Genomic DNA, 26,862 nt, shown 5'->3' with positions numbered 1-26,862 from the left:
AAGATACACGGCTCGGTTGTCGAACGACTATTTTTACCAATTCTAATAACTTTGTAGGAAGTATATTTTAAAATATTTGATGAGGGTTGGTTGTACTGGGAACCCAACGCAAAAAGCATCATCACAATCGGTTCAATAAAAATCTGATATACAGATTTTGTATATAGATACAGATAAATTTAGAAAATCTTTCGTTTTTGAAATCAGTTAAAGATAAATTTGATAGGTTCTAGGAAGCTTCAATAGGTTTACTACAATACTTTACAGGTCCACATAAGTTTAATATATACAGTATTTAAATTTTTATAGTTTACTTATTAAGGGGCTCAATTCTAACAGCATTTAGAACGGATAATAAATTTAAAATCAAAATATTCTCTACTCAAGCAGGTTCAAAAAGCATTTATGAATCGTTATGCAACAGTATTGAATTAAATATATAGCTACCACAATTTCAGAATGTAGATTCTACTCAGGAGAACCGTGCAAAACTCGGTGGTTAATCTTTTCCACTATTTTACTTAGTTTGTGTCAATATAATATAAGTCTAGTATTTGTTCAATCAAAAAGTAACTATTATTGTTTATTTATATTATTAAAAAGTTCAATTAAATAATTCTGTGATAAGCTTGAAATAAAGGGCGAACGTGAGAAATATATATATATTTTATATTATCGTTCGTGAACCGATATTGGCAGATAAGATAGCATAACATTATCTCTATGCATTCGTGTAAATTTATTTTTCGATCAATAACTAACTACTTTTAAGAGTATAACTTCAAATTCTATTTATTTTACTAACGGTTAATTCCTAAATTCTGTGAGTATCCAAGAAATAATATAATCATAAAATACAAATATTATTCAATCTTTCGGGATTTGGTTAGGATTAACATCAACAATGAAATATATAGAAGGCGTCGTTGGACGGCTGGTGGATGTAAAATATTAGAGTCGCACAATGATTTGCTTATGGCGACGCATAACCACACCGTATTAGATGTTTCATATTATCAATGTAATAAATATCACAGAGTGGCGAGTGGCGACGCGTATGGTGACGCGTCGCTACGTCAACAGACCTAAGTTATGCATTAGATGTTTCACATTAATAATTAATTTATACAGACTAGACTGACGAACATAATATAATATATATAAGCATTATGATTCGAACTAATAATAATAAAATAAATCGTAATATTATCGCCGATTTTACTACTGCTACAACACTAGGAATGTTACGAATATTACGCTGTCACTTAAACTGAAGTAAAGACTGAAATAAAAAAAACCGCAAACAATTATGGTTATTAGGAAAATATATCATTGAGTTGTTTTTTGTTCATTGTAATTTGTAATGTTATTTTGTTTTTTTTATGTTGTATTGATTGACATTAAGAATTAAGTTTATTTCGAAAACTAAATCAAAATCGATAAGATAAAATAAATAACAGAGGATTGGTCAACTTTTATCTTTTAAATTAGTGAATTATTGTTAAAATAAGAATTGACTTTGATAATAATAAGCTACAAACGTTGATGTGGATCAGAAAAACATTTCTACTCAGTAATTATTTTGATATTACTAATTTTTTTGTTTAAGTAACCTTGAAACTTCTACCGAATTGTGAATCATGCTGTAAATGGGTACATCGCTGGGTTTCGATATTCGTTTGTATTATATTGAAGTTTTATTTAGTGGGTGGGCTATTCGATGACATCATTGTCGCTGCCTAGTGTCTACAGACATTGTATTACCGATTAGTACGCCAAGCGGTACGAACACGGTAACATCGCTTTTAAAGTTATACTTTCCGAAATTATTTAGTAATTTTTCGGTTTTTAGCTCTAGTTTTGGGAGTGAAAACAGTATATTCTGCAAACATGGATTCCAAAGCACTCACTTCATCAATAGCCCAGTTTTCTGTGAAGTTCTGCAATGTAAGTAGCTTTCATATACAATTAAATTTTGAATATAAGTATAGTTGAAAATTAGTATTCAACCTTTTTTTTTAAAAACCATCATTAATTAAAAAATAAAATAGATTGTATGGATTATCCTTCAATAATACATTAGTTATCTTATTGTTATCAATTTACAAATAATATATAATTTGAAATATTTTAATAGAAAATTAATTATTATATTTATTTCAGGAACTAGATAAGACTACAAGTGTGGTATCCTCACCTCTATCAGCAGAGTTTGTGTTAGCTCTATTGACTTTGGGAACAAGTGAGCCCGCTCACTCTGAATTACTGACATCTCTAGGTATTCCTGGAGATGACGATGTAAGTACTATTTGTATTATATATAACTATTGTGTAAATATATCAGTAATAATAATAATTTGGTTTTTATTGCACTTAGAAAACTCATCTTAAGGTTTAGTAATATTTAATTATAAGATAGGCAATTTTTATCATAAAATGTATTCATTATTCATCAGATTACATTAGTCATAATTTTTTTTTATTATTATTTACTTAATTTCAATTTGGTTGTTTTAGATTCGATCTTCATTTTCTTCACTATCAACAAAATTGAAATCTATTAAAGGTGTGACCCTCAATGTTGCAAATAAAGTCTACATAAAAGATGGTGATTATGATTTGGATGAGAAATTAAAGGACGATGCTGTCAAGATATTCGATGCTGCTCTCGAAAAAGTTGACTTCAGTAATGGTGCAGCTGCTGCTGATCTTATTAACAAATGGGTGAGTATCATATCCACAGCTCATTTCAATCACAAGAGGAGTATAGACAAATAAACAACTTTGACATTGAATTTACATGATATTATTGATCGAAGTCTTGAATAATCTATGTTAGAATGAATTAGTGAAAAAAATGTGTTAAGAATGTCGGTAAAATTATTGGATGTTGGAAAAGTGTTGTTTTATAAATTAAGATAGATAAGATTTTTTTATAGTGCGTAACATGGCAGACATATAAGCAAATCATGGAATATGTAGAGGTATTCACTTTAACATTATTCTGTAATGTTTGTTTAGCATACATGTTTAAAACATGTTTAAAACATCATTCAACATTTCATTATAGAATTATATATATATTTATATGACTTATTACTGATTAATGGTTAAGATTGAAGTTTCAAATGTGTGCTTTTTGGATTGATTCATTAAAAATACTACTAAATATTAGCTACAAAATTTGTTTATTGTTGAATATTATTGATTGTCTTATTAATCTGGTTGGTAGCTTATGAAGCTTCTGAGGTCTTTTATTAAATCGCCATGCTGAAATTATAATATTTTTTATAATACATTGGGTTTTTCTGGAGAAAACTTAAGTGGCTAAATTATTTTAAGTCCTATCAAATTATTATATTCCACATGTGGTCTGAGCGCTGTGGCCGTATCTGGTCAAGTTTGATAATGCCTGCTATGACCAAAATCGGCTAGTAGGACATCACCATCAATCACAATTATAATAATAAGACATAAAAATGAAAATTGTTTGTAACTTAAATAAATTGTTGATTAATGTTTTCGTGCGAATACATATACTTTATACATATACTATATTTATTCAAATAATAATCTTTAATTAACAGGTTGAGCAACAGACAAATGAAAAAATAAAGAAACTTCTTTCTGAAGACAGCCTCAATGAAGATTCAAGACTTGTGCTCTTAAACGCTATCTACTTTAAGGTAAATTATAAAAATATTATTTATGTAAAGTGTTCGCAAATATTTATTTAACATCTACATATGAACTCATACTTACCCATCAAATGTATTAATGAAATTATTATTATAGGACTAATGTTTGCTTATAGTGAAGAATTGTTTGCTATATTCAAATATTTAGTCTGTGGTTTTACTTTAGTTCATTTTATTCATATATTAAATTCCAAATACCATTGAGAGAATGTAATTTTAAAAAAAATATTCACTGTGGTCAAAACATAGTCATTGAAAATTTGAAGAAGACATAATTAGATGTTTCTAGCATACTGTTCTAGTGTTGTTATTTTCATACTCTACGATAACACTAGACCTCGTCAAACGTTATAATACAAAATAAGTTATCGAACTGTTTGGTCTTTGGCATTTTTTTATGTCTATTTCTCAAAAATAAGAATAAAATGAATTGTATTTGCTTTTTTGATAAATTATCGAAGGCCAAAGTCGAAAGATTCTCTCAACAAATTGATAAGAGGTTAATGCAACTGTCGCATTTAAAGTGAAAACATTGAAAATCATATCTTAGCTTAACATGTTAAGATAAAATTACCATTTAATCCCCTAGAAATATTTAAAAATCAATACTAATAATACAGAGTTTGTGAATTAAACTCGGATAACACAAGTCACTTAAGCTACTAAGGTTTTCACTATGGAAGGCTATATAAGGCTAAAAGTTGCTTTTCGAACGCAAAAGTAACATTAAACTGTCCAACAAATTTAATGCAAATGAAAGGGATACAAATTGAAATTTATTGCAGAGGCTCTTATTTTGCGAGAAGCATGCTTGACGTCATTTTACAAGATTAAACTTAAAATTAGGTTCGCAACAGTGATTCACCGTGATAGTGGAGACGTATTAAATATTTTCCAATTTGAACAGATGTTGATAAGTAAATACCGTCTGCAATAAATAAAATACTAGTAGGTCGCCCGCGAAACTTCGCGTTTATTCAAAAGTATTTTTTCGGAATTTCGAGACCTATGAAAGGTTTTGTTTTGATTTCGTTTCATTTCAAACTGTAAGTTATTCATCTACATTCGTCGCCAAAATGATGAAACCTCTTTTAAATGAAATTTTTGATATCAAATAGTATACATTAGTTCAGTTACAGTTGGAGTTTTTCAATAACAATTTACTTTAATTTTGTTTACGTTTTTCATTTTTTTTACCTTATACAACCGGAGTACCGCTCTCTAATCGGGCAGCAAGTTTTCCGCTCTCTAAAATAAATTCTAATAAATTTAGTAAATTGCAATTAAGAATCCTCTTTATTTTTCTGCACATCTACGGCTGGAGCTCTTCAAAATGAGACCATAATCGATTTTTTATGTGCAGCTATCGACCCACAATCATAATCACAAACACAAAAATCGGCTTACGCTGTTAATATATAAGATATGAATAGTTTGTGTAAACAAGGGAATATTTGAATTCTAAAAATAATCGATCCAATTTGTAGGGAACCTGGAAGAAGCAGTTCGACCCAGCTAACACCATCCAGCAACCGTTCTACGTCGATGATAAAAATACTGTAGATGTCCCTATGATGTACAAAGAAGATGACTACCTCTACGGGGAGAGCTCGCAACTAAACGCTCAGGTAAAATTACTTTTTTTAAAGAATTTGTATTGTTTCTTTTTAGAATGGTATGCTCTGCGTGTCACTATAATATGTACAAGTCACTCGTACGCCTAGTTGCTAGTTACCTCTCTTACTCTTCTCCTACTCTTTGATTCAAATCCTGGGTCAGTACATTACAAGTTATTGAGTTTAAGAGAGTTTACTGTTAAGAAATTCTTAGCTATGTGGAGTTTATTGTTAACTGTCAATATTAATTGCCCGTGCCATGGAAAGTACGTAAATTCGTTAGTCATGCGCTTGATCCTGAACTCTTCGTCGTCTCGTGTCGAATTGGCCTCGACGTCTTCAATAACCTTACCGCTTCACCTTACCAGACCATTTCCTCTGACCCAGACAGCCGTCTGGCAGAGACTGGTCTTTAGGACGTAATGCCGCCCATCGGTAACATCAGTAATTATGTTTAGAACTGTTTTTTATTTTTTTCGCTAAAATGTGTGTTATTATAACCTCCTACAGTTTTTCTCGTGATAGACAAACACGGAGCGTTTTTATTATTTTATGCCTTTTTATCTGTGTCATATAATAGGCTAGTTAAGTTTCAATGAAAATAAATTATGAAAATGATCATTTTGTTTAAGAAATGTGTTTTAAAGCTTTACTAATTTTTCGCCAGTTTCTGAAATGTACAAAGTCAGATTTAGTAATCAGACTAAATACTGACTGTTCATTGGTCGTCTATTGCGTCATCGACTGAAATTGACCAATGAACATTCAGACTAAAGTATGATTAGCTAATCGCCACGGCTATAGTATGTGTTTAAAAATATTAACAAGCCTAAAAATACTATTCAAAGTATAAACACAGAGTGGTCTGGAATTCATCCAATAGCACCTACGTTAGATTAATGTTTGCTTATTTCTAATAAAATAAACAATAAAGATGGATTAATAATAATCAAAATATGTATGAGGCGATTGAAACGTGATTACCCAAATACCCAGTTATTGAACACACGAATCTTACCAAAGATTGCAATTTCAAACTCGATTTATTAATACGTTCTCGACTCTATTTCGATCCGATTTCAACTTATTTATTCCTCATTCCCTCTTATTCCATATCCCTTCTTACTGAATTATTATTTTCTACAAGAATACCTCAGTTTGTCGTAATTGAGCACCAATTCTGATTATTATACAATCGAAACTGAATCTGCTTTTGTAGAATAGGAAAACGGCTGAAGGGCAACGATTACCTTTCGATTCGATGGCGATAGTGTGAATTTGTAGAATTTTGGCCTTGGACAAGCCCTTCTGAAACTTAACCTCGTGCTCGGATTATAAGGAAATTATCGTGAGGAAACCTGTATGTGTCTGATGATTTAGCTAAATGAGTATCCCTATAAGACCCTATCCCAACAGTAGAAAATTTACAGGCTTTTAATTTATATCAAATCACTACATTTGTGTTATTTATAATATTATCAATGTAGATATAATTATGTACAATATCCATTTCATATATTATGATGTTATGCGGAGGAATGAGGACCATGTTGTGAGAAAGGTTTTGAAAATGGATGTGGATGGATATAGAGGTAGGGGACGACCCAAGAAACGATGGATGGATTGTGTGAAAGACGATATGGTTGGAAAGAATTTTACTTGTGAGATGACGTCCGACAGAGAAGTATGGAAGAAGAAGACATGCTGCGCCGACCCCAAGTAAAATTGGGATAAGGGCATGAGGATGATTTAAGTTTTATTGTTGTCATATTAATTATTTTTATTTTGCTTCGTTTCGACAGAGTTGCTGGTCAAATTCTAACTACGTTCGCGATTAAAATGTGAATGTTATAATATATGAAACGTATGATATAATACATCGCCAAGTTTAAACCGTTTAAAACGGATTTCATTAATCACATTACAACTTGGAATGCCCTCCGTAATCGGGTAATTTTGATGTACTTTAAAATCAATGTATATTTGTAATATAATATACATATGTATTGTTGCTTGTTCTGATAATAATTTTAAAACTGTAAAGTTTAATATGTACATATGTATTCAGTACCTACAGTTGAATAGCGTGGTAGAATAGATTCCAAACGTTAGTTCCCAAGGGTGGTAGTGCATTGGTGATGAGGAAATTAATGCTTAATATTTCTTACAGCGCCCATGTGGCATTTGCCCGTCCGTCTACGTATGCAATATTCAAAAGGGTGTCATATTTTAGATAAATACGAAATAAATATATGATAAAACTTAATTCCCAGCTTCTCCAAATACCCTACGTGGGCGACGAAGCCAGCATGCTCATAGTCCTTCCCCGCGATATCACGGGCCTCGACGCCGTGATGACGAAGCTGGCCGGCGGCTACGACTTGCTCGCCGATATGGACAAGATGTACAAAGCTACAGTGCAAGTCACCATACCTAAATTCAAGATCGAAACGGAAATCGATCTAGCAACTCTTCTGCCCAAGGTAATCTATTCTCAAACTGTTCAACTTGTATACAAGTAAACATAACTTACATTATAACTTACAAATGTATTAAATAAAGTGTCATTTATAATTAAATACCCATACTTATAGCTCATATATTCGTTATCAATCGTTTAATATGATAATTTAATTATTTTTAAACATTTTTAACAAACACAGATTATTTGTGAGATGCCCATACGATATCTTTGTTAGGATACTAGTTATATTGCTTCGCTCGTGTTGTAGGGGTTGATCCGGTTTTAGGTATAAAAACTTCTTAGAGTCCTTAAAGTCTGTATCCTTCCTCAGGGTTCTAGTTTGCTTCATACCAAATTTCATCAATTTAGGTTTGACTCTGAAGTTCATTTCGCATTTATAGTATCACTACAGATTTCATTGTAAATATATTTACGACATACCTATGCGTATTATATAAAGATCAAAAGTTACGGCTCAACTATTCATCCGGAACACTCCTGCAACGGAGACTGCTGTCAAAAATATTTTTCAAACGATATTGGTCGGCAAATTAATTGGTATTTATAAATTTAATTAAAATATTTTTTTAAACTCTTGTCGAATTTCTCACTCTAAGTCATTTTACTCGAGCCATAAATACGTTCGCACGTAAAGTTTTAAAGCCGTGCCTATTATTTGTAGAGTAGAATAAAGTACCGCACTTCAACTAGTATATGTCTGTCTTGTTATTCAAAAAGGCAACTGCGAATTTCTTGCCGTTTCTTCTCGATGGAGGATGCTTTCCAAAGCGGTGGCAGAGTTGAAATATTGACGATTCAAAAATGCTTTATTTTAAAATTTACTTGATTGTCGTAAGAACTGAACAGGGCTTTTTGTTAAGCACATCAATACCAAGATTACCATCAATATTAATACCGATACTAATGTTATCGAGGAGGGGCAATATCGGCCAGGCTGCTGGCCGTCAGTCTGTAAAATCCTTGTCGATGCAGTCACGTGACATGCCTTTATATTATTATTGAAATACGTAATTATTTTGTTTGGCATATGTGTTAATATTTATAAATCGTCTTTAGACATTTTTTATAAGATACAGCACATTTTTGACTTATCACAATCAATTTGATAATGAAATTATAATTAAAAAGATATGTTTCATGATAGATAATTTTATATGATTACTGACATATTAATTGTTATCAGGCCGTAAAATATATTTATCAATAGCCTTGCGAAAAACTTTTTTTTTTTTATAAATTTATAAATATCATAAATTCTTTTAAATATCAATGTATAGTTTTTTCACACAAAAACCGTTGCGATGCTGACGGTACATACGCTCCAATTCAAACATGATATTAACATTTAAAATGTTTAATACATGGAGTACCATAATTTGTATATATATAATTTAGAACTAACAAAATGTTATATAATTTCAGCTCGGTATCAATGCTATCTTCAACATCCAAAATTCTGGTATCACCAAGGTTCTAAACAAACCGGAACAATTGTACGTTTCTAAGGCCGTGCAAAAAGCCTTCATCGAAGTCAATGAGGAGGGCGCTGAAGCCGCAGCCGCTACGGGTATGACTTTAAAACACATTGTTTTTTGGGAATCATATCATAAAAATAATCATGATCACCTTTGTAGTTTTGGTACTAATTGAATTCGTTAATATGGGATGAAATATTCAACAGATTTTAAATGGTATTTGAAAGTTACATGGGTTGAACTCATACGTAAAAACTATCCATATTTCTGAAACCTGAAGTGGAAGACAGACATTCGTTGTTTTGTTGTTATAACTTATAATTTCTGATACTAAAAATTAAATAACAGTACATTCATTTGGACAAATATCATCCTTTGTACAATTAAAAGATAGTTTTTTCTACTATTATAATATATTAATTATTTCCAAAACATTCATACATATCTATATATTTACAATTTTAAGATTAAGCTACTTGTGTTATTTATTGATAAAAATGCTTGGGCTGCTTCTGTTGTAAGAATTGATTCACTTTAAATCCTTTAATAATACTGCTGTGCCGTGATTGTTAAGTTATTCCGTTCTTTACGAAGGGCTGATCATTTATTTTCGAAATAAATACGTATTTTGTTTTAATTTGAGAGCGTCCTCAGACACCACATCAAATACTAACTCTCGTTTATATAAGTTGATAAAATATTTTTTATACCAATATAAAGCCATATTATATCATCCGGGTCCATATTCCATACGCTAATATAGTATAATACAGTACTAAACAATTGCTTACGGCATCGGGCACGGCGTGTGTGTGGTCGGGAATGTGTGTATACGTGGTTGGGTTGCCGTGCGGCAGCGAGCTCGGCGCGCGCGAAGCGCTCGCTGCGGTCGAGCGTCGGCGTGCGGGCGGACCGGCCGGCGCTCTGGTGCGTGCTGGCGCGGCGGGCCGTGCTGGCGGCGCTCGTGCCCCGCCCCGCGCGCGGCCCGCCCCCCGCGCGCCCGGAGCTGTAGCGAGCTGTGCGTGTGGTGCAGGCATGGTGATGATGCTGCGCTGCGCGCGCCCGCCCGCGCTGCGCTTCGTCGCCGACCGCCCCTTCGTGTTCGCGCTGCTGCAGGCCCGCACCGAGCTGTTCGTGGGCGTGTACCGCGCCCGCTAGAGACACGTGCGGACCCGTGCGGACCCGTGCGGACCCGTGCGGACCCGTTGCCGCCCTCGCCGCTTTGTTGAACATCAAAGCGCATCGCATGCGAACGCGTCAATGTTGCACAATTGTAAGAAAAATTTAGACGATTTAACCGCGGAATTTTTATCTTTACTTTTAAGATTTTATTAAAAACTATTTAAACTACTAATTAACCGCGGCTTAACTACGTTTAAATTTTTATGTATATGTAGCTTGTCGACATCAATATCGATTCATATTATTGTTAATTCGTAAACGAATTAATTACTTGTAACCTGTACTTATTTCATTGTAAAATTTTAAGTTACTCTATGTGTCTGCACTAGATTTGCTTGTCGCTTTCAAATGCCATGTTTTGTCTGTATCGTATTTGGATCCTTTTTGGGACGAAGATATCGCTCGTACGTGATCGAGTTGTTTGCATTGCAGCGATGGGCATCATGCATTGTACCGCGTTGATAGACGAGGAACCCGAGCCGAACTTCGTGGCGGACCGCCCCTTCCTCGCCGCTATCGTATCAAACAACACTATCTATTTCGTGGCATCGTATCGCGGAAAGTAATACGTGACAAATCAACATTTTACAATCGATTCGAATCTTAGACTCGCAGTCGATTATTTTTTAGCACACAGATGACAAAACAGATAAACTATATTCATATTTTAAATGCTAAAAGCTGATATATTTTTGATGTGTCCTTTTTATTAATTACTCTAATTAATTATTGTATTTAAATCAGTTAATGCCAACAAAATTCGAAATTCGATTGTTTTAACTTATTTCAGAGTTTTGATCTTATTTACGTTACGTTATGAAAATTATGTTCAAATGATCTTTTACTCTATACATTCTTATTTAATACCAGTTGAGCTTTTGTAGGCTTTATTTAAAATATATTTAATTTAGGTACAAAGTGCACTTAAATGTAATGACTCAGTATTGTTGTCGAGATATTGTTTAGAGTTTATATTTTTATTTATGTTAATATATATAATATTTAGTAATTATTGAGTGTTTAATTTTGTTTCCCTTGATTGATTGAAGTCATTTGAGTCAATAAAAACTATCGTTCCACATAGAATACATTCGTCCGTTTATATTTTTTAATAATTGATCCTTTTTGATACTTCGGGATTTGTCAAATACATAGTGGTGATCTTCACTATTGTTTAAAATTTGAATAATAAAAATTACGTGTTTAAATCGCACTATGAAGTCAAACCAAAATCTTTTATTCAATACAGAAGCATTACACTTACTTGTTTACTCAAATTAAACACTACCACCGGTTCGGAAAAGAAAGTACTCTGACCTGAGCAGAACCGGCGAAAGAAACTTAACTGTTCAATTTAAATAAACGCCAAATAAATAAAATGTTCAATGCTTACCCTATTCAATATAAACAAAAACATAATTTAATGTTGTGTAACGATAATTCCAAAAATGCTTTTTATTTATTTAAAAAAAAAACACTTGAGTTTAATGTTGGTTTTCATTTAATAAAATAATTATTAATCTTATAGAATACCTTTAGAACGGCACAGTTATATGACACGAATGTTGTATTAGTCTTTAATTCTCAAAAAATTGTAGACATATTTTAGAAATTATGACTATGATATGATTTTTGCACAAAATTTTCTTTTCAGTTATGCAAGTGGAGATGTTGTCAGCAGATGAAGAGATAGAATTTAGAGCAAATCATATATTTATGTGTCTAATTTTCTGTAAGAAAACAGTTTGTTTCTGGACTATATACAGAGTTCCAGACTTATAATTGAATTTATTGATTAATGACTTGAAACTTATTGATACATTAAAATTTCAAGGTTGAATTAAGTGTGGCATTTCTTTAGATAAAGTTGCGAAATAAAATGGAACTCTCTACTAGCACGCGTGTTTCCTCTTATAACCTGGGTGCCTTCAAACGAAGTGAAGTGAAGGGCATCTTGCAGGCCGGCACGGCGAAGACGACTAGTGCAGTTAATTCTCGCTGACTGTACTGGCCGTTTTCGCGTTTGGACTCTACTACTACTTACCACCAGGTGGAGTGGAGTCATACGCCTGTAGTCATGATTATATAAAAATTACATATGTTCTAAGATGAACAAAATTAAAGCCTCTTTCATAATATTTATATCCATTAATCAAGTCTAATTTCACGTCATTCAGTTGATGTCTGCAGTCATATAACGTCTTATCATATAAAATCATTTTTTTATTCTCTACCGATGTATATATTATATAAATATATCGTAATTATTTTAACGATAATCCTTTCATCAGTTGTAAGAAATTCTCGATAGTTTGTAATAAACGGTTTTTAAAAATAGAGTTTATTAATTATTTGCTAGTGTAGAGCGAACCAGTGATAAGGACAAGGCGGTGGAGTGCATCACGGCCCTTAAACCTCCATTCCTTCCCCATTTTCTTTCATTAAACTTTTTGCAAGCCAATGAATTCTAATGTCATCCTTATCTATACACATAAGTTTGAGACACGTGGACAGTGAGGGTAGCGGATGGTACTTATCTAAGCCACTTGCTGAAACAATTTGAAAATATATTCTTTTATCTTGTGTTACATATTTACAGATTTTTTTCAGTACCTTAATCAAAATCATGCGAAGCAGAAGATTTAAAAAAAATGTCTCATATGTACTCATAATGCAATTATTCAATATTCCTTATACTTTCGAAAACGGTCCATCCAATCACAAAAGAAAAATCTATATTAAAGATGTTACGATTGTGTGTTTTTGATATAAATAATTTTACAATACATACATTTTCAGTCAAATGTGAAATGCTATACTTATATGATTATATAATATTGGGCTGAATACGGAATACCTTTGCTAGAAAAAATTGATAAAAAATGGAAATTTATCCACATATAAGCAGATGGATACAGTTTCTACTATAAATTAGTGATTGTATACATACTCTTTGGTCTTTACTTAACTTAATATAGTCAGGGGTGTCTGTTAAGTTTTATTTTTGAGAAATGTCGTGGGAATCATAAATAATTTAAGGTTTATATCAAATGAGGAGGTATAACGACAAGGAGAGTCGTTTCTTCATGTAATTAGCCAGTTAGAAAATTGTAAACAAGTTAGTATATAAAATAAATCTTGTATATAGTAATTCATAACCACATTATATTGATTTTTGTGTAAAAACCTACGTACGTTATGAAATGATTTACTTCATGTTCCAAAACATAAATTAAATCTTAGAGACGATAAATATTCTTTTTTTAAAAATTTAATTCTATTTAGATTTAATGTTTAAACAATTTGAAAAAATGATACCTATATTTTTTTTGTTTTTACGATATACCTATTTATTTAATACAAAAACCTTATATTTTTTAAAGATCGATAACATAAAAGTCAGCGACTTTTAGAAATTAGTGTAAAATAATAAAATTCTCATTCAAAATTAATTCGTTTCATGTGTATTGTCATACACGGTCGTTAGCATTCACTTAGTTCGAGCTTAGCTGACTTTTCACTACGAAAAATAATATAGTGGGCTAGCTTATTGCCGCTACTGCACTTGCTTTTAAAAAAAAGCATTTGCTAAAGTTTTTTTTAAATAATGTTACTATTTACTAATAAAACATTTCCATTCGGCTTTGGCCGCTGGAGATTTTTTAGCCAATGGTAGATATGAAAATCAATCTCATCAATGAATCAAAAAAAAATTAAATACTCATATTTTTTTCTTTAATTGGAATATCTGTATTCTTATATATCTTACGTTATATAGATATAGATCTACCGAAAGGACACAGGAACGTTGACATTTTTCATAAAATTGTGGCTATAGAAACAACACTTGTTTTCGAATTTATGGGTACCCTACTTTTAAAATAAATTTTCGACAAACCATTGAAAATATCAGTATTTTTTCTTTATTGAATAGGTCTAATTCTCCAATCTACAAAGGCGCGTTCTCTATTCCCTCTACCTGTAATACGATGAAATGACATAGAAAAAGTTCAGCCGCGATATTTACGGTTTTATATGCTTTCCGAGGAAGTGTAAATACTGCCAATTTCCAAACTCCAGGCTGCTATTGAGAATTTACTATCAGAAAAAAACCAAAGAACCCCAAATTGTACTGGCCCGACGAGGGATCTGAACTCGGAACCTCGAGAACTGCCACTCGCCAAGCTAGCCATTAAACCAGCGAGTTAGTTATGCCAATAATATTATAAGATAAATTGCGTATAAAATATACGTTGACGTATTTGTATTATTTTATTCATAGTCATATTTTATCTCCGCTTTAACGTACCTACTTAGTAGTAAGAAGGTAATGGTTTTCTTTTTTTTAATTTGTCTTGGTATTTCCTTAACATTTAAGTTATGTTATATATTAAAATCGTAAATATATTACAAAATATTAAAATAATAATTGTTAATATTAATATAGAGAAGCAAAAACAGCTGAAATAAAAATAAAAACGATATCGATTTCCTTTTCAGTCTCACTGTCGGCTAGGGCATGTAGTTTTTATGACGCGATTTAATGATTAAAAAAGATTTATTTATTTATTAATTAATTTTTCACTATTCCTTATTTTTTTAATTTTGAACACCAACGCAGCAGTTAAATTCACTACAAGAATATAAACTACATTCAACGATTCCATTTTAATTTTTTTTTATTCCACTATGTTATTATTTATAACTATGTATTGAATAAATGCTGCTTTGTAACATGACGGTCTCGCTCAATATACTTTCAGCCAACCATGTCTAAGGATTTTATCGCGTTTAACACTTACACTGTCTCGATAAAAATATGTCGGAAACAATCGTCACAAGCTTAGCATGTAAACAAATAAATTTTAGTTTTGTGTACTTTTGTTAAATTAACAATTGATTGGATTATTTTTATCTTATTTTAAAGATCGGATAATGTTAGAGAGAGTCAAGCACTTAAAACGCAGCACAATATTTTTTCTTAATTTGAATAAATACAAGGTATCTCACAATTTATGTTTGAAGTGTCGATGAAACAAGGACTATTACATACATGTATATCATCATTACTTAAAACAATATCATAGAAATTGTAATTATTATGTTCACGGAACTCACTTAAACATTTGTCCTATATGTACCTAAATGTCAGGAGTCATAAGGAGTGCGTGGTGGCAAATTTATATAACCCCTGGCAGATCAATCTGCCAGTGAACATTAAACATTTCATTTTCTAATTTATTTAACATTTATTATACAAAGTCTGATAAGATGATGATATGGCACCCAGCCATTCAAAATTTGAGCGTTTGAGAAGTTGTAACCACTGAAAGTCTAAAGTTAAAAGTCAGACAACTTATCCTTCACACCCAGTTTCATTGCGCTGTTCTAGATTGAGTATATTTTTTTCAGATACCTAATATTACAGCATATGTTAAATTTTAATGATGCTCATATATTAGTTGATATACACTATAGATATCAGTGAATGTTACGATGTCTATAATTTTCTTATTTAGTGTAAAATATGTAGTTACTTTGTTAATGTACCTATTTATATAATCAAATATTAATACCGATTAATCATATTGTTATAGATAACTACTCCTTCTCCATAATATTTGACGAAGAACAATCCATGATACGCATACTATAACTCTAAATGAAAGTATTAAAAAAAACAGACGTTTTATTTCCTTTGAAATTGAGGAGTTTAAAGTATGAGATACATATGACCTAGGTAGCGAAAGTGTTGATTTTTTTTACTTCTTATCGATTCGAACAGTTCAGGAAAGTAATTAGAACCATTAATTCATTGCTAAGTAGTTACTTGTATCGCACGGAACAAAAGTTTTTCTCAGCATACGCAAACAAAAATACTAGCAGTAAGATAAATGTACTGTCTTTCATGAATTCTAACTATGACGTATATCTAACATACTTTATGTGTTATTTTTCTATATTAAGCGTATTGCTTGTTTTACCAATAAGAGGTTTTGTATTCTAGACTATTTCTAAATGCAAGTAATGATTTTCCAAAAAATCTGTACCAAATAATTATGTTTCCTAGCGGTTTTGTGAGATTTTTACTTTTGTTTGGTATATATTCTGAAGTAGAACCCTACGATATCCAAATAACAAAGGTAACAAAAGCTCAATTTAAAATATCTCACAATATCAGACACAGTTTGCTGAAAATATGTTTATATAATAATAAATGGGTACATTGCCCAAATGTTTTGCGATTTAGCCCAAATTACAAAACAATGTATTCCAGAAGAAGTCACTCATGCGTTTTAAAGTTACCCTTTTCACATGGTGACATTTTACCAGTACCCGAAACTCAAAAAATAAATATAGATGATATTATTCCATCATCAACAATCTACAGCACTTCGCCAAATATTCGACAAAGCCAAGATAATGGAATACATAAAAATAAGAGGAATAATATATTATCAAAACAAAGTAAGTTTAATTACCAAGCAACCGCACCAATTTTCTCTAGCGTGCATAACACATTTACACATTCATTAAACGATTCGATAATGTCAACTGCATACGAAAACTTAAAAAGTAATAACGAGAAAAATGTTAACACAAAGCTTGCAAATATTGAAGATGACGAAAATAATGAACAAGAAAATGCAGATCTTTTTGATTTATTTTTTAAATCATTGAACCAATTTGAGCGTATCTTTTACCAGGTAAGTAAGATTTATCAAAATATTTTTTCAACAGCCTTTTTATAAATAAAAAATCACCATTTATAAGCTAGATAGACAATATTATTTTAATTGGAAAATTAAAATGTTTTAGTAGTTTATTTTTGTTTCACAACAATTCCTGATTTTAATCACAAGCATAATTTACTCGCTTATGTGAAACACAAGTCGCTTACTTCCTCTGTATCGCTTTTCAGACCAACGTATTTTGATACGGTTTTCAATAATAAAAAGAGCGATAAACGAGGAAGGTTTTTATATATAATTAGTAAACATTTTGTACAAAATGAGTCACTTTGACCCACAATACTGTTTTCGTACGATTACATGACTAAAGACTAAACCTTAGAAATTATATCATCAAACAATACAGATATATTATATTTACAATTATATAGCTCTATAATTATGAATTATTACCGATCATGATATTTTTATGGGCCACTGTTGGTGGTTGTCCTTCCATTATCTTCCATCATTTTTCTTACAAATCATATCCTCAATTACATCTTGTTCTGTACATGGCATTGGATTGGATTGCAGTGTTATCATATCGTAGTAACAATCTATTTTGTTTTCTGTAGGTAAGTGCCTACATTTTAATATAGTTACTACCGAAAACGGTTAGTGTATACATTTTGAAAATAATAATATAGATATTCCCTACCAAGAATGCATGCATTTTACAATGTAAAGGAAATATAAATATGGAAGAAAGTAATTTTAGCGGTACGTAAAGATCTCTTCCAGACATCTTAACGAGCTTGAAAGTTAATAAAAACTATATAAAAGCGGTAGATACTTTGTTTTGCTTAGCTCGTTCATGTGGACAAATATTTGGTATATTCGCAACCACCTGAGAGCTCTATGGCAATAATAAACGTGCATTGCTATTAATCGAGCAAAGTGTGATCAATGCAATTTTATACAATAGTCTATTTAAAAAAAAGAACTGGGATTGCGTATTTGCTATTTGGTCAATGTTTTAACATGACTCGTAAATTTATGAATTTGTACTCAGGAGTAAAAATTTTCTGCAGTAATATAATATTACTTAGTATTACTATGTATTATGAACTGGAATACTGTTAATAGCTAACTATTTAACTTTAAATTATTTTGGACTGTATTCTAGTTTTATTTTCGTAATTAATTACAATTTATTTTATGTACTCTTGTTTCGGAGTTATGGAAGCTGAATAAATTTATTTTTATTTCTGTCTATCTTTTTACTTTCCTGAACAACTGTTACGTGAGCAATTTTAAGCGAACTGTGCCAAAAATCTAATTTTCATTACGTTTATAGAAAACATCACGAAATAAAATCTAGATCGTGAGTGGTCATAGATAGCTCGCAATTATATAAGAAAAAAATTCAATTATTGTATTCCGAACATTCCGAACATTCCGATTCAAAAAATTGTAAGAGTGAGATTAACGTAAATATATTTCGGATAATTCATATCCATTTAATTTTCAGGTGACGTTTAATAAACTTATAGCAATAAGTCCTCCTAATCGTCAAGAAAATGGAATTAGTTTTATTCAATCAGCACTGTTTTTTTATTTAGCTCTTATGGCTATATCCACAGAAGTTGATCAACCCACTAGACTAGAAATCGAGAAATGTTTAGGATACAATGCATCAAAAATGGTAATAAAAGTTTTTTTATGTTTATATGTAATTTTCAAAAGACATTAGAACATAAACAATTTTGTTTACAATTAAATAGTAATTTTATATTATTGTAACCAATTAGTTTTAAAAAGAAGACTTCTAATTTTTTTATTTTTATAAGAGTTTCTTTCACCAATTCTTTTCAGGTGTATAGGTACTTACTAATATATCTTTGTAATGGCGTTCCATTTTTGATAATCATCTATTATTGTAATGCTTTTATATAGAATGAAAATTTCGATTTTAACTATAAAATTAAATTATGTTTTATTAATACCTAATATTTAGCTCTGCTTGATTTGTGATTTTAATATATTTTTAGTACGAGTTATTTAAATAATAAAGTTTTCATGTTCATTTCTAGGAAAAAATAAAAATGTTGGGCCAAATTATTTCATGGCTACCCAATTCAAATAGTGATATGAAATTTCGCTGGGCTTCCCGTCTCGTCCTTAGAGCTGGGATGCCAGTCAGCCAGCAGTTTGTCAACGATGTCGCAACAGCGGCACAAATAAGTGTGGGTCGATTGAATGACACGGAGACTCCAAATAATTTAAGCAAAAGTCTTAATCGTATGGTAATTATTCCTTTTTAAGTAGGTAGGTAGGTAGTACTTATAAATAAAAGTAAGTTTTATTGTGTAATTTAATATAGAAAAGCAAGCAACTTATAAAATAACTTCTCGGTTCTCGATAAGGATCGATAGCCATCATAGCAATAACATTTTGCGCAAGAAAAATGTTGTTAAAAGTTAAGATTTAAAAAATTGTAAAATCAATTTTATTTCATTTGTAACCACCAACATTTATTTTTATTATCTGAGTGCAAATTGGAATAAATTATATTTATATCTTTATTAATTATTTGTACCAGTACGAAGCCGGGGCGGGTTGCTAGTTTAAATGATGAAGTAATTATGTTTTAATGTTTCATAGACGAGGTAAATAATTAATAAAAAAACTTCATATGATTATTTTGTTAGTACAAGTATTTAGGAATTATTGTCAGAATCAAAATGTTTAAAATGCATAAAAGTGCATTATAATTAACAGTTTTTATCTCACGGTATAGTTTGGTAGAGTCATTTAAATACCTACAAGTACCAATACGTAATTTAAAATTCAATCGTTTAAAGTTTCACACTTCGTTATTCCTATTGTTGAACTATTATTTTTTTTTGCCTAAATGGCCTCGGACCAACTAAGGTTAGTAACAGGGCTAGATTAAAGGGATTTGGGGCTATAGCCCTCGAGCCTCCACGACAAAGGGGCCTTCGCAATAGGGTATTCGACTATGTTTTAAAAAGTACTTCAAAAGAAAAAAGCCATAAATAATATATTTCGGCAAAATAAACACGTTTTCTTGCCCTAAAATTAAATTAAATTTTAAACCTTTTTTTTATACCCGCAAAAACGCTGTCGGTCATATTGGTGAAGTCACATTAATAAAAACAACAGTTGTCTATGTACGACTGGCACTCATTCAACGTTAACAGCTATAAATATTTGGAGTTTTTTGGGAAAATAATGAATTACAATCGCTATCGTTGGTGTGTAATATACAAATACTAGCATTAAAACGTTGTTTATCAAAGTGTCAGATGATATTGAAATGACAGTTTTTGCCTATCTGACGCCACACCATGGCGGCTCGTGTTTTAGGTGATATAAAGACTATAAATTACGACTTATAATTTAAAAATAATAGTTCGTTTTTATGAAACAAAATCAAAATATTTCTACACATTTTAATTAGCCCATTAAATTTTCGAAAACAAAAATATTCCAAATTCAACGAATAAATACATTTAATATCATATATACACATGTAGATTTAGTAAAATATAAGTAAGTATAATACTTATGTTTTACTAGGTATTTGTATATTCGTTAAAATAATTTAATTTGTTCTGGAATCAATTATTAAATTAATTATATAATATATCTAACTGAAAAAAATCTAGGGCTCTATTATAGACCCTCTTCATGTAGGTCCTTTACTTCTAAATTCGGCCCTGGTTACTTGGTTAGGTTAGGTTAGTTCTATCTAATAGGAGAAATCTTTAAATAAAACTTCGTTTCTGATGTTACAATTCTAACTTATGTAAGCACGTAGATCTATATATAAATATTTGTTCAACAGAATAATCTGCATTTTATTTGTAGATCGAGGAAGATTCAGGCGGTGCATTGCGAGATACTTTTGACGTGGAAGATATGTCAGGGGGATTGTGTTCAATATTCTTAAATACTATGTACATTCGCGCTCGCTGGCGTTCACCTCCAACTGTACTAAATGGTACCAGAAAGTTCTACTATGCCAATAAAGCAGCTCCTAGCTCCGTAAGGATGATACGAATAAATGACGTTATGCGATATTGTCCTCTTGACGAATGGAATGCTGACGTGAGGAATATTAATAAAACTAATTCATTTTATCGTTCTCTTGTTATTAATAAAAAAAATATTTGAAATTCGTATATTTACAACTTATTATTTTTGATATATAAATAACACAATTTAAATTTATCAAAAAAACATTACCATAGACTAAATTTAATAATTTGTATATAGAATGAAACTTATATATATAAATAATTATACTGTAATTTTCATTAAATAAACAGAATCAATTTATGATTCTATTTTATTACACATTAAACTATTTTTAGAGGTAGAATTTAACATAATTTGTAAGATTAATCGTAATTTTTTGTATATTTTTTTATAACTAATTAAGAATCAGTAGGGATATAAGTAGTTATTAAAATGAAATAAACAACAAATGATACAATAAATACAAAAGTATTAAGCAGATTAGCAAACTGGATCCAATCCACAGCGCCGTTGGATTTGTCGTTGTTGGAACCGGAAACAGAATCGTCCGTGAGCGCCTTATCTTCAACAGAAACGTTGGGATCGAATTCTGTGAAAACAACGTATCGTCCAGGCCCGCTGCTTACGAGTCGGTTGAGGGATACAATCCACGACGGCGGCGGCAGAGTTCGTTTCCTCAGAGACATCAGCATTAATGTTACCAATATACCCGCCAGTGTAACTACCATCGAATCTCGGATAAATAACAATATAATCGGTGTGTCGGAACTTAGCTTAGGTACTATATATCCGATTTCGGTAATAAAAATAAAATGACCGAACAAACTGAAACATATCAGCATTAATCGAGTATTGTCCTTAATATCCATCAATAGAGAAGTAAGGGTCAACAGTACGATGACGATCGATGGAACTACAATAATTGCAGCTGGTCCGGCTGCTTCTCTTCGCAATGTAAATGTGTATTTTAACATCGGATACGTACTGTTGGGACAACAATTATATGCTCCCGGTAATCGATCGTGAGCGACGTTCAAAAGTTTCCAACCAGGACCGTTTTGAAAATCGTCAAGAACGACCGGTTTTGTATTGTAAAATGTAAAGTTCACCTGTTCGCCAGTGTGCATCCACGAGCCGAAATAGAGTGTACAATTCTGCACATCGTACGGCCAGCTGCGCAGTGTCGTGCGACAAATGCCTGTATGCGCAATGTGCGGGACGCACGTGACCGTTCCCTCGCTATTAACCAAACAAGTTGTATAAAACGAGTCCGATTGGTATGTGGAAGCATCTGCGTTAAACAGAGCCATACTCGGCGACCATATTTCATGACTCTCGATTTGAACTTCTTGAATATTACCGTAATCACTCGGTGTCCAATTTAAATACTCGTCCTTCCAGTTTAGAGCCACCCAACTGTGGAGAGTTATCGTTTCTTCCAACGAATCGAAGCTGATATATTTTAAAGCAAAGCGCACTTTAACATTTACGGCACTTTTGTGGTTCTTTACAGGACGATAGTCTGAATTGTAGGCGCATAATAAATCGCTGTGCAGCTTAGCCTCGTCGTGCAAGTCCTGTTCCCGTTCTGGAGGACATTCGGCCCGGACGAGGATTAAGTTAATTAAAATAAAACAGAAAAAGCCACCGTAACGCAACATCGCTGCAAGCTTAATGGAATCGAGACTAGCGATACTGACCATATGAACACACAATAAATTCGATACTCGTGTACCGCCCCCAATGATAAACATTTAACATTCGCATGTGATATCTACTGAAGATATTTAATACGCCATTGTTCTTTTTTAGGCTGTCGAAATTAAATATGCAACTCCCGGTCTGTCACTTATGTTGTTGGTTCCTCGAGAACACTCTATCAGAAGTCTAGCGAAGATCATGTCAAATATTAGCATACACGATCTTAATACCAAAATGCGTACAAAGCGAATAGCCGCAACTATGCCTATTTACACTTTACGAATGACATTACTGTTACCAGGAAAATTAAAAACGGTTCGTTATTAGTATGATCACATAATGTAACGTTACTTTTAATAATTGTCATATTACTATCTGGAAACGTAACTCGTTAAGTCTTTTTTTTTTAGATGGGCGTTTCACGTTTGGTAGAGACGAACAATTCGAGTCGCTGCGATAAAATGCGCCTATCTAATGCTGTCCAGCGCCTAATGTTTTGGGCAGAAGCAGGCAGAAATGCTTTTAAAGACGACGGTTCGTTCTAATAAATTTAATCGAAAAATAGTGCCTATACAAATTTAATCACAATATAATTTATTTTATTGAATGCAAACAAAACTAAGTATTGAATGTATTATTTTTTCTGAAACATGCAAAGTTTATAATAAAATCACATTCATGTTATTTGATATGTGATCAACGTCTGGCAAATGGAATATTAAGTAGACAATTGCTTATTAATATATTAAAGTGATCAGATCGTATTATTCCTATACCGACTTTCGACATGTTTCCATACAAAATATTTGATGACCGACTACAATATAGTTATATCGTTTGCGTCAATGCTTTGGAAAAAATCGCTAAAGAATAAAAAAGGAAGATCGCTTTCCAAATAAATTATCGAGTTTGTTTCAGCAGATGTTTTATAGAAAATTTACAAAGTTTGATTTTAGTTGAACAACGTGTTGCTTAAGAAGAAATTTAAAACGGATTTGAATTAATTAAATTTTACTTTGATAAATTGCTACTTACTTTATATACTGATTATTATATTAATAATAGATAACTAGAAATAATAAAGCGCAATAAGATTTAGACGTAATTTTACTACTTTTGTAATTGTTATAATCGTAACAGCGACTAGAGCAATTCATGAGATGACGTCATTTGAAGGAAAAATATAGTAATAATATTCCATGCATTGTATTCAAATTTTAGGTAACAGCTCGTAAATCTCCCACTGCTGGGTTAAGGCTTTTGACGAGAACGTTTAGACCTTATTAAACCACGTTTTCCCATGTCCACATGTAACGTAGAGTTTAATTCGACATATTTTCCTTCACCGACGAGCACGAGATGATTATAAAGGCTAAAATCCACGTGTTCTTATCACTCGGCCATATCGATACCCATTTTTATGAAGTAATTGTTAAATATATAAATTTTAATAACCAAATAACATCTTCCCACGGTTCTTCCTGCTTAACTGAATCGTTTATTTATTGTAGGAATTGAGTGGGACGAGACACCGGAATTAGAAATTGTGTTGGATCGGCCCTATATATTTTATGTTCGATGGAAGAATATAACATTAATGAATGGACATTTTGTATTATAAATAACAAGGTACCTACTAAAGGATTTTCAGTAAATATTACATTTGTTTCATTTAATAAAATCTCTTATCTAAGCTAACAATGTTTGTCGATGTATAACACTATTACCACACGGTTTTATCAAAATCCACTCACTGATTTTACGTGTTTTTAATACCGTATCGATGATGATGATAATAATATCTCAACGAAATAAATATTCGTGTTTAATATTTTTATGATGTAGTTGGTGGTAGGGCTTTGTGCTAGACTAGACCCGACTGGGTAGATAATACCCACTCTTCAGATATTCTATCGCCAAACAGCACAGTAGGTACTAAGTTGTGTTCCGGATTGAAGGACGAGTGAGCCAGTGTAACTGTAGGCACAATGGACATAAAATCTTGGTGGCGGACTGGCGATGTAAGCAATGGCCACATGACCACTTTCGAGACCCATTTGCACGTCAACATATATCTTAAAAAAAAATTTAAGAGTTTATTCCAGTAACAGCCTGTTGTTTGCTGGGCTAAAGTTTCTTATTTTGAAGAGACCCAAGCTACCACTATCGCCAAGTACCTAGCTCTAATACAGAAACTCAGTTTCCCTTACAACATGACGTTTTTCTTCACCACCGAGCACGAACATAAACACAAATTTCATTAAGCACGAGACAATTTAGAGCGTGCATTATGTCTGGTTTTGAATCCGCAATCTGCGGTTAGGAATCGCGTGTTTTATTCAATATCTAAAATATTAAAATAAAATTACTCATACAAAAAAAATTAGTCTATATTTAAATACATCATGGTTTTAAAAAACCTCTGTAATATATATTTGGACAAATACCAATATCAGAGATAAACCAAATATAATACCCATGTGATTCTTGTATACTTAATTATCACTTTTAAGTAATTTTGTCTTATCCAACTTTTTATTTGCTATATACGGATTGTTATTACTGCAATATCCTGCTGTATAGACCCAAAACGTCGAAAGTATACTCTAACAAAGCCTGGCTATAACTCTGGCGTACTGTCAAGTATTATATTATATACAATATAAACAGATTTAGACAATTTTACTGCTTTTTACAAATAGTCATACACTCCTAAAGACGGCAATCCACTACAGTCTGCGAAGCGCGGTGACAAATTTAATTACACAATTAGTCAATTAAGTAGGACTGTACCTACTGTGTACGTAGACAGTAGACTGAACTAAAAATTATGTTCTCGAATATCATTGTTATTCATCACTCGTAACTTCTTATTCGTTAAATTTTATTTACATTTGTTGAAATGCCGATAGTACAAAATTGACGCGTAATATCTGGAATTTCTTTAAAAAGCATTAGATATGACATAAAATCACACCAAACCATAAAACAAACTAAATTGGACACTGTATTCGCATTCAGGTCAATGGAGCCATATTTGGCAAGTCAAGGATGTTTAAACCGCCAAGGAGGAACAAAAACAGGTCAATCAGGTCATTTTTAAGGTCATGGAACTAATATTACCTAAGTATATAATATACCATGAAGTTAAATGTATACTTTGTATATTTGTATAATCTTGTATATAAATATAATTATTCTCTGAATAATCGACCAATACAATACTATAGTATGTATTGCCTGCCTGTTAAAATTATGGTTTTTTGGGTTTAGGTAGATACTATTAATAATATACCGCAAGTGTCGCGTATTTTTCTCGTTCGTTTCGACAAACGTCTTCTAATATCTACGAAGATAGTGGTTCAGATTGCAAAGTAATAAAGGTAATTATGTTAACTCTCCCAAACTATTTCTATTCTATTGTAGATTTAATAGAATCTCGTTCGTCTTTTAAAAATTTTGGCAGCGTATGCTTTTGAAGTGTCTAGACTGCAGACAAATAACTTTCTTATAAATTATTACATTGGACATAATAATCGTTTTTAAAAGATATACAGAATATAAACATACCATATAGTCTTTCTACATAGGTTGTGAAAGTATAATTATGAAAGTTCCATTAGAATGAGGGCTATCGCACACCCGGCGGGGGGGTAGCGAAAAATGCTTCGGCGATACCCGCCCTTCCGACGCACGGGTACCTGGAGGACACGAGTTGGTTTTTAGTCAGTAGGACTCTGATAGTCCCCTTCGCCCTTCCCCCGGGGTGGAGAGACTCCATGGAGGATTTTCCAACGGAAAAAAAAAACAGGGCTATCGCGCTTGAATTCATAGCGACAAGCGCTGGTTTAGAGTTGACTCTAACTAAAGTCTTTAGCAAATGTCACTGAATGTTAACTGCTTTTCACTGATATTCAGCCATCACTAATTTTATTTACGATTATTAAAAGATTATACATATATGAT

At 31.8% G+C, this 26,862-nt stretch overlaps 3 protein-coding genes across 6 annotated transcripts; 2 read left to right on the top strand and 1 right to left on the bottom strand.

Annotated features, from left to right (window-relative positions):
• The first annotated feature begins 1,423 nt into the window (after positions 1–1,423).
• LOC113392383 (antichymotrypsin-2-like) lies at positions 1,424–12,253 on the top strand. 4 transcript variants are annotated; one of them, XR_010310002.1, is made up of 10 exons: positions 1,424–1,573; positions 1,853–1,947; positions 2,164–2,298; positions 2,518–2,724; positions 3,588–3,686; positions 5,186–5,326; positions 7,588–7,797; positions 9,222–9,366; positions 10,308–10,547; positions 10,889–11,468. XR_010310002.1 is itself a non-coding variant. In XM_064220893.1 (9 exons), exons 1-9 carry the CDS (start codon positions 1,546–1,548, stop codon positions 12,236–12,238), a joined length of 1,188 nt encoding a protein of 395 aa, XP_064076963.1. In that variant the 5' UTR covers positions 1,424–1,545; the 3' UTR covers positions 12,239–12,253. The 4 variants fall into 4 exon arrangements, 3 of the variants coding, with proteins under 3 accessions (XP_064076963.1, XP_064076962.1, XP_026484577.2); XM_064220893.1 differs by lacking the exons at positions 10,308–10,547; positions 10,889–11,468 and adding an exon at positions 12,111–12,253; XM_064220892.1 differs by lacking the exon at positions 10,308–10,547.
• Positions 12,254–16,288: 4,035 nt separating this feature from the next.
• LOC113392581 (antichymotrypsin-2-like) lies at positions 16,289–24,553 on the top strand. The gene is made up of 7 exons (XM_026629081.2): positions 16,289–17,163; positions 18,662–18,835; positions 19,224–19,436; positions 21,025–21,264; positions 23,008–23,211; positions 23,307–23,430; positions 24,408–24,553. The coding sequence occupies exons 1-7, from the start codon at positions 16,516–16,518 to the stop codon at positions 24,515–24,517; spliced, it is 1,713 nt and encodes a 570-aa protein (XP_026484866.2). The 5' UTR covers positions 16,289–16,515; the 3' UTR covers positions 24,518–24,553.
• Positions 21,513–22,897, bottom strand: LOC113392542 (neuronal acetylcholine receptor subunit beta-3-like). Its single transcript, XM_026629031.2, has one exon. It carries the CDS (start codon positions 22,854–22,856, stop codon positions 21,594–21,596), a length of 1,263 nt encoding a protein of 420 aa, XP_026484816.2. The 5' UTR covers positions 22,857–22,897; the 3' UTR covers positions 21,513–21,593.
• Positions 24,554–26,862: the final 2,309 nt, after the last annotated feature.

The sequence above is a fragment of the Vanessa tameamea genome, chromosome 5, assembly GCF_037043105.1.
Source record: "Vanessa tameamea isolate UH-Manoa-2023 chromosome 5, ilVanTame1 primary haplotype, whole genome shotgun sequence".
NCBI classification, from domain to species: domain Eukaryota; kingdom Metazoa; phylum Arthropoda; class Insecta; order Lepidoptera; family Nymphalidae; genus Vanessa; species Vanessa tameamea.
The sequence above is the reverse complement of the archived record's forward strand: the minus strand, read 5'-3'. Positions and strand labels throughout refer to the sequence as shown.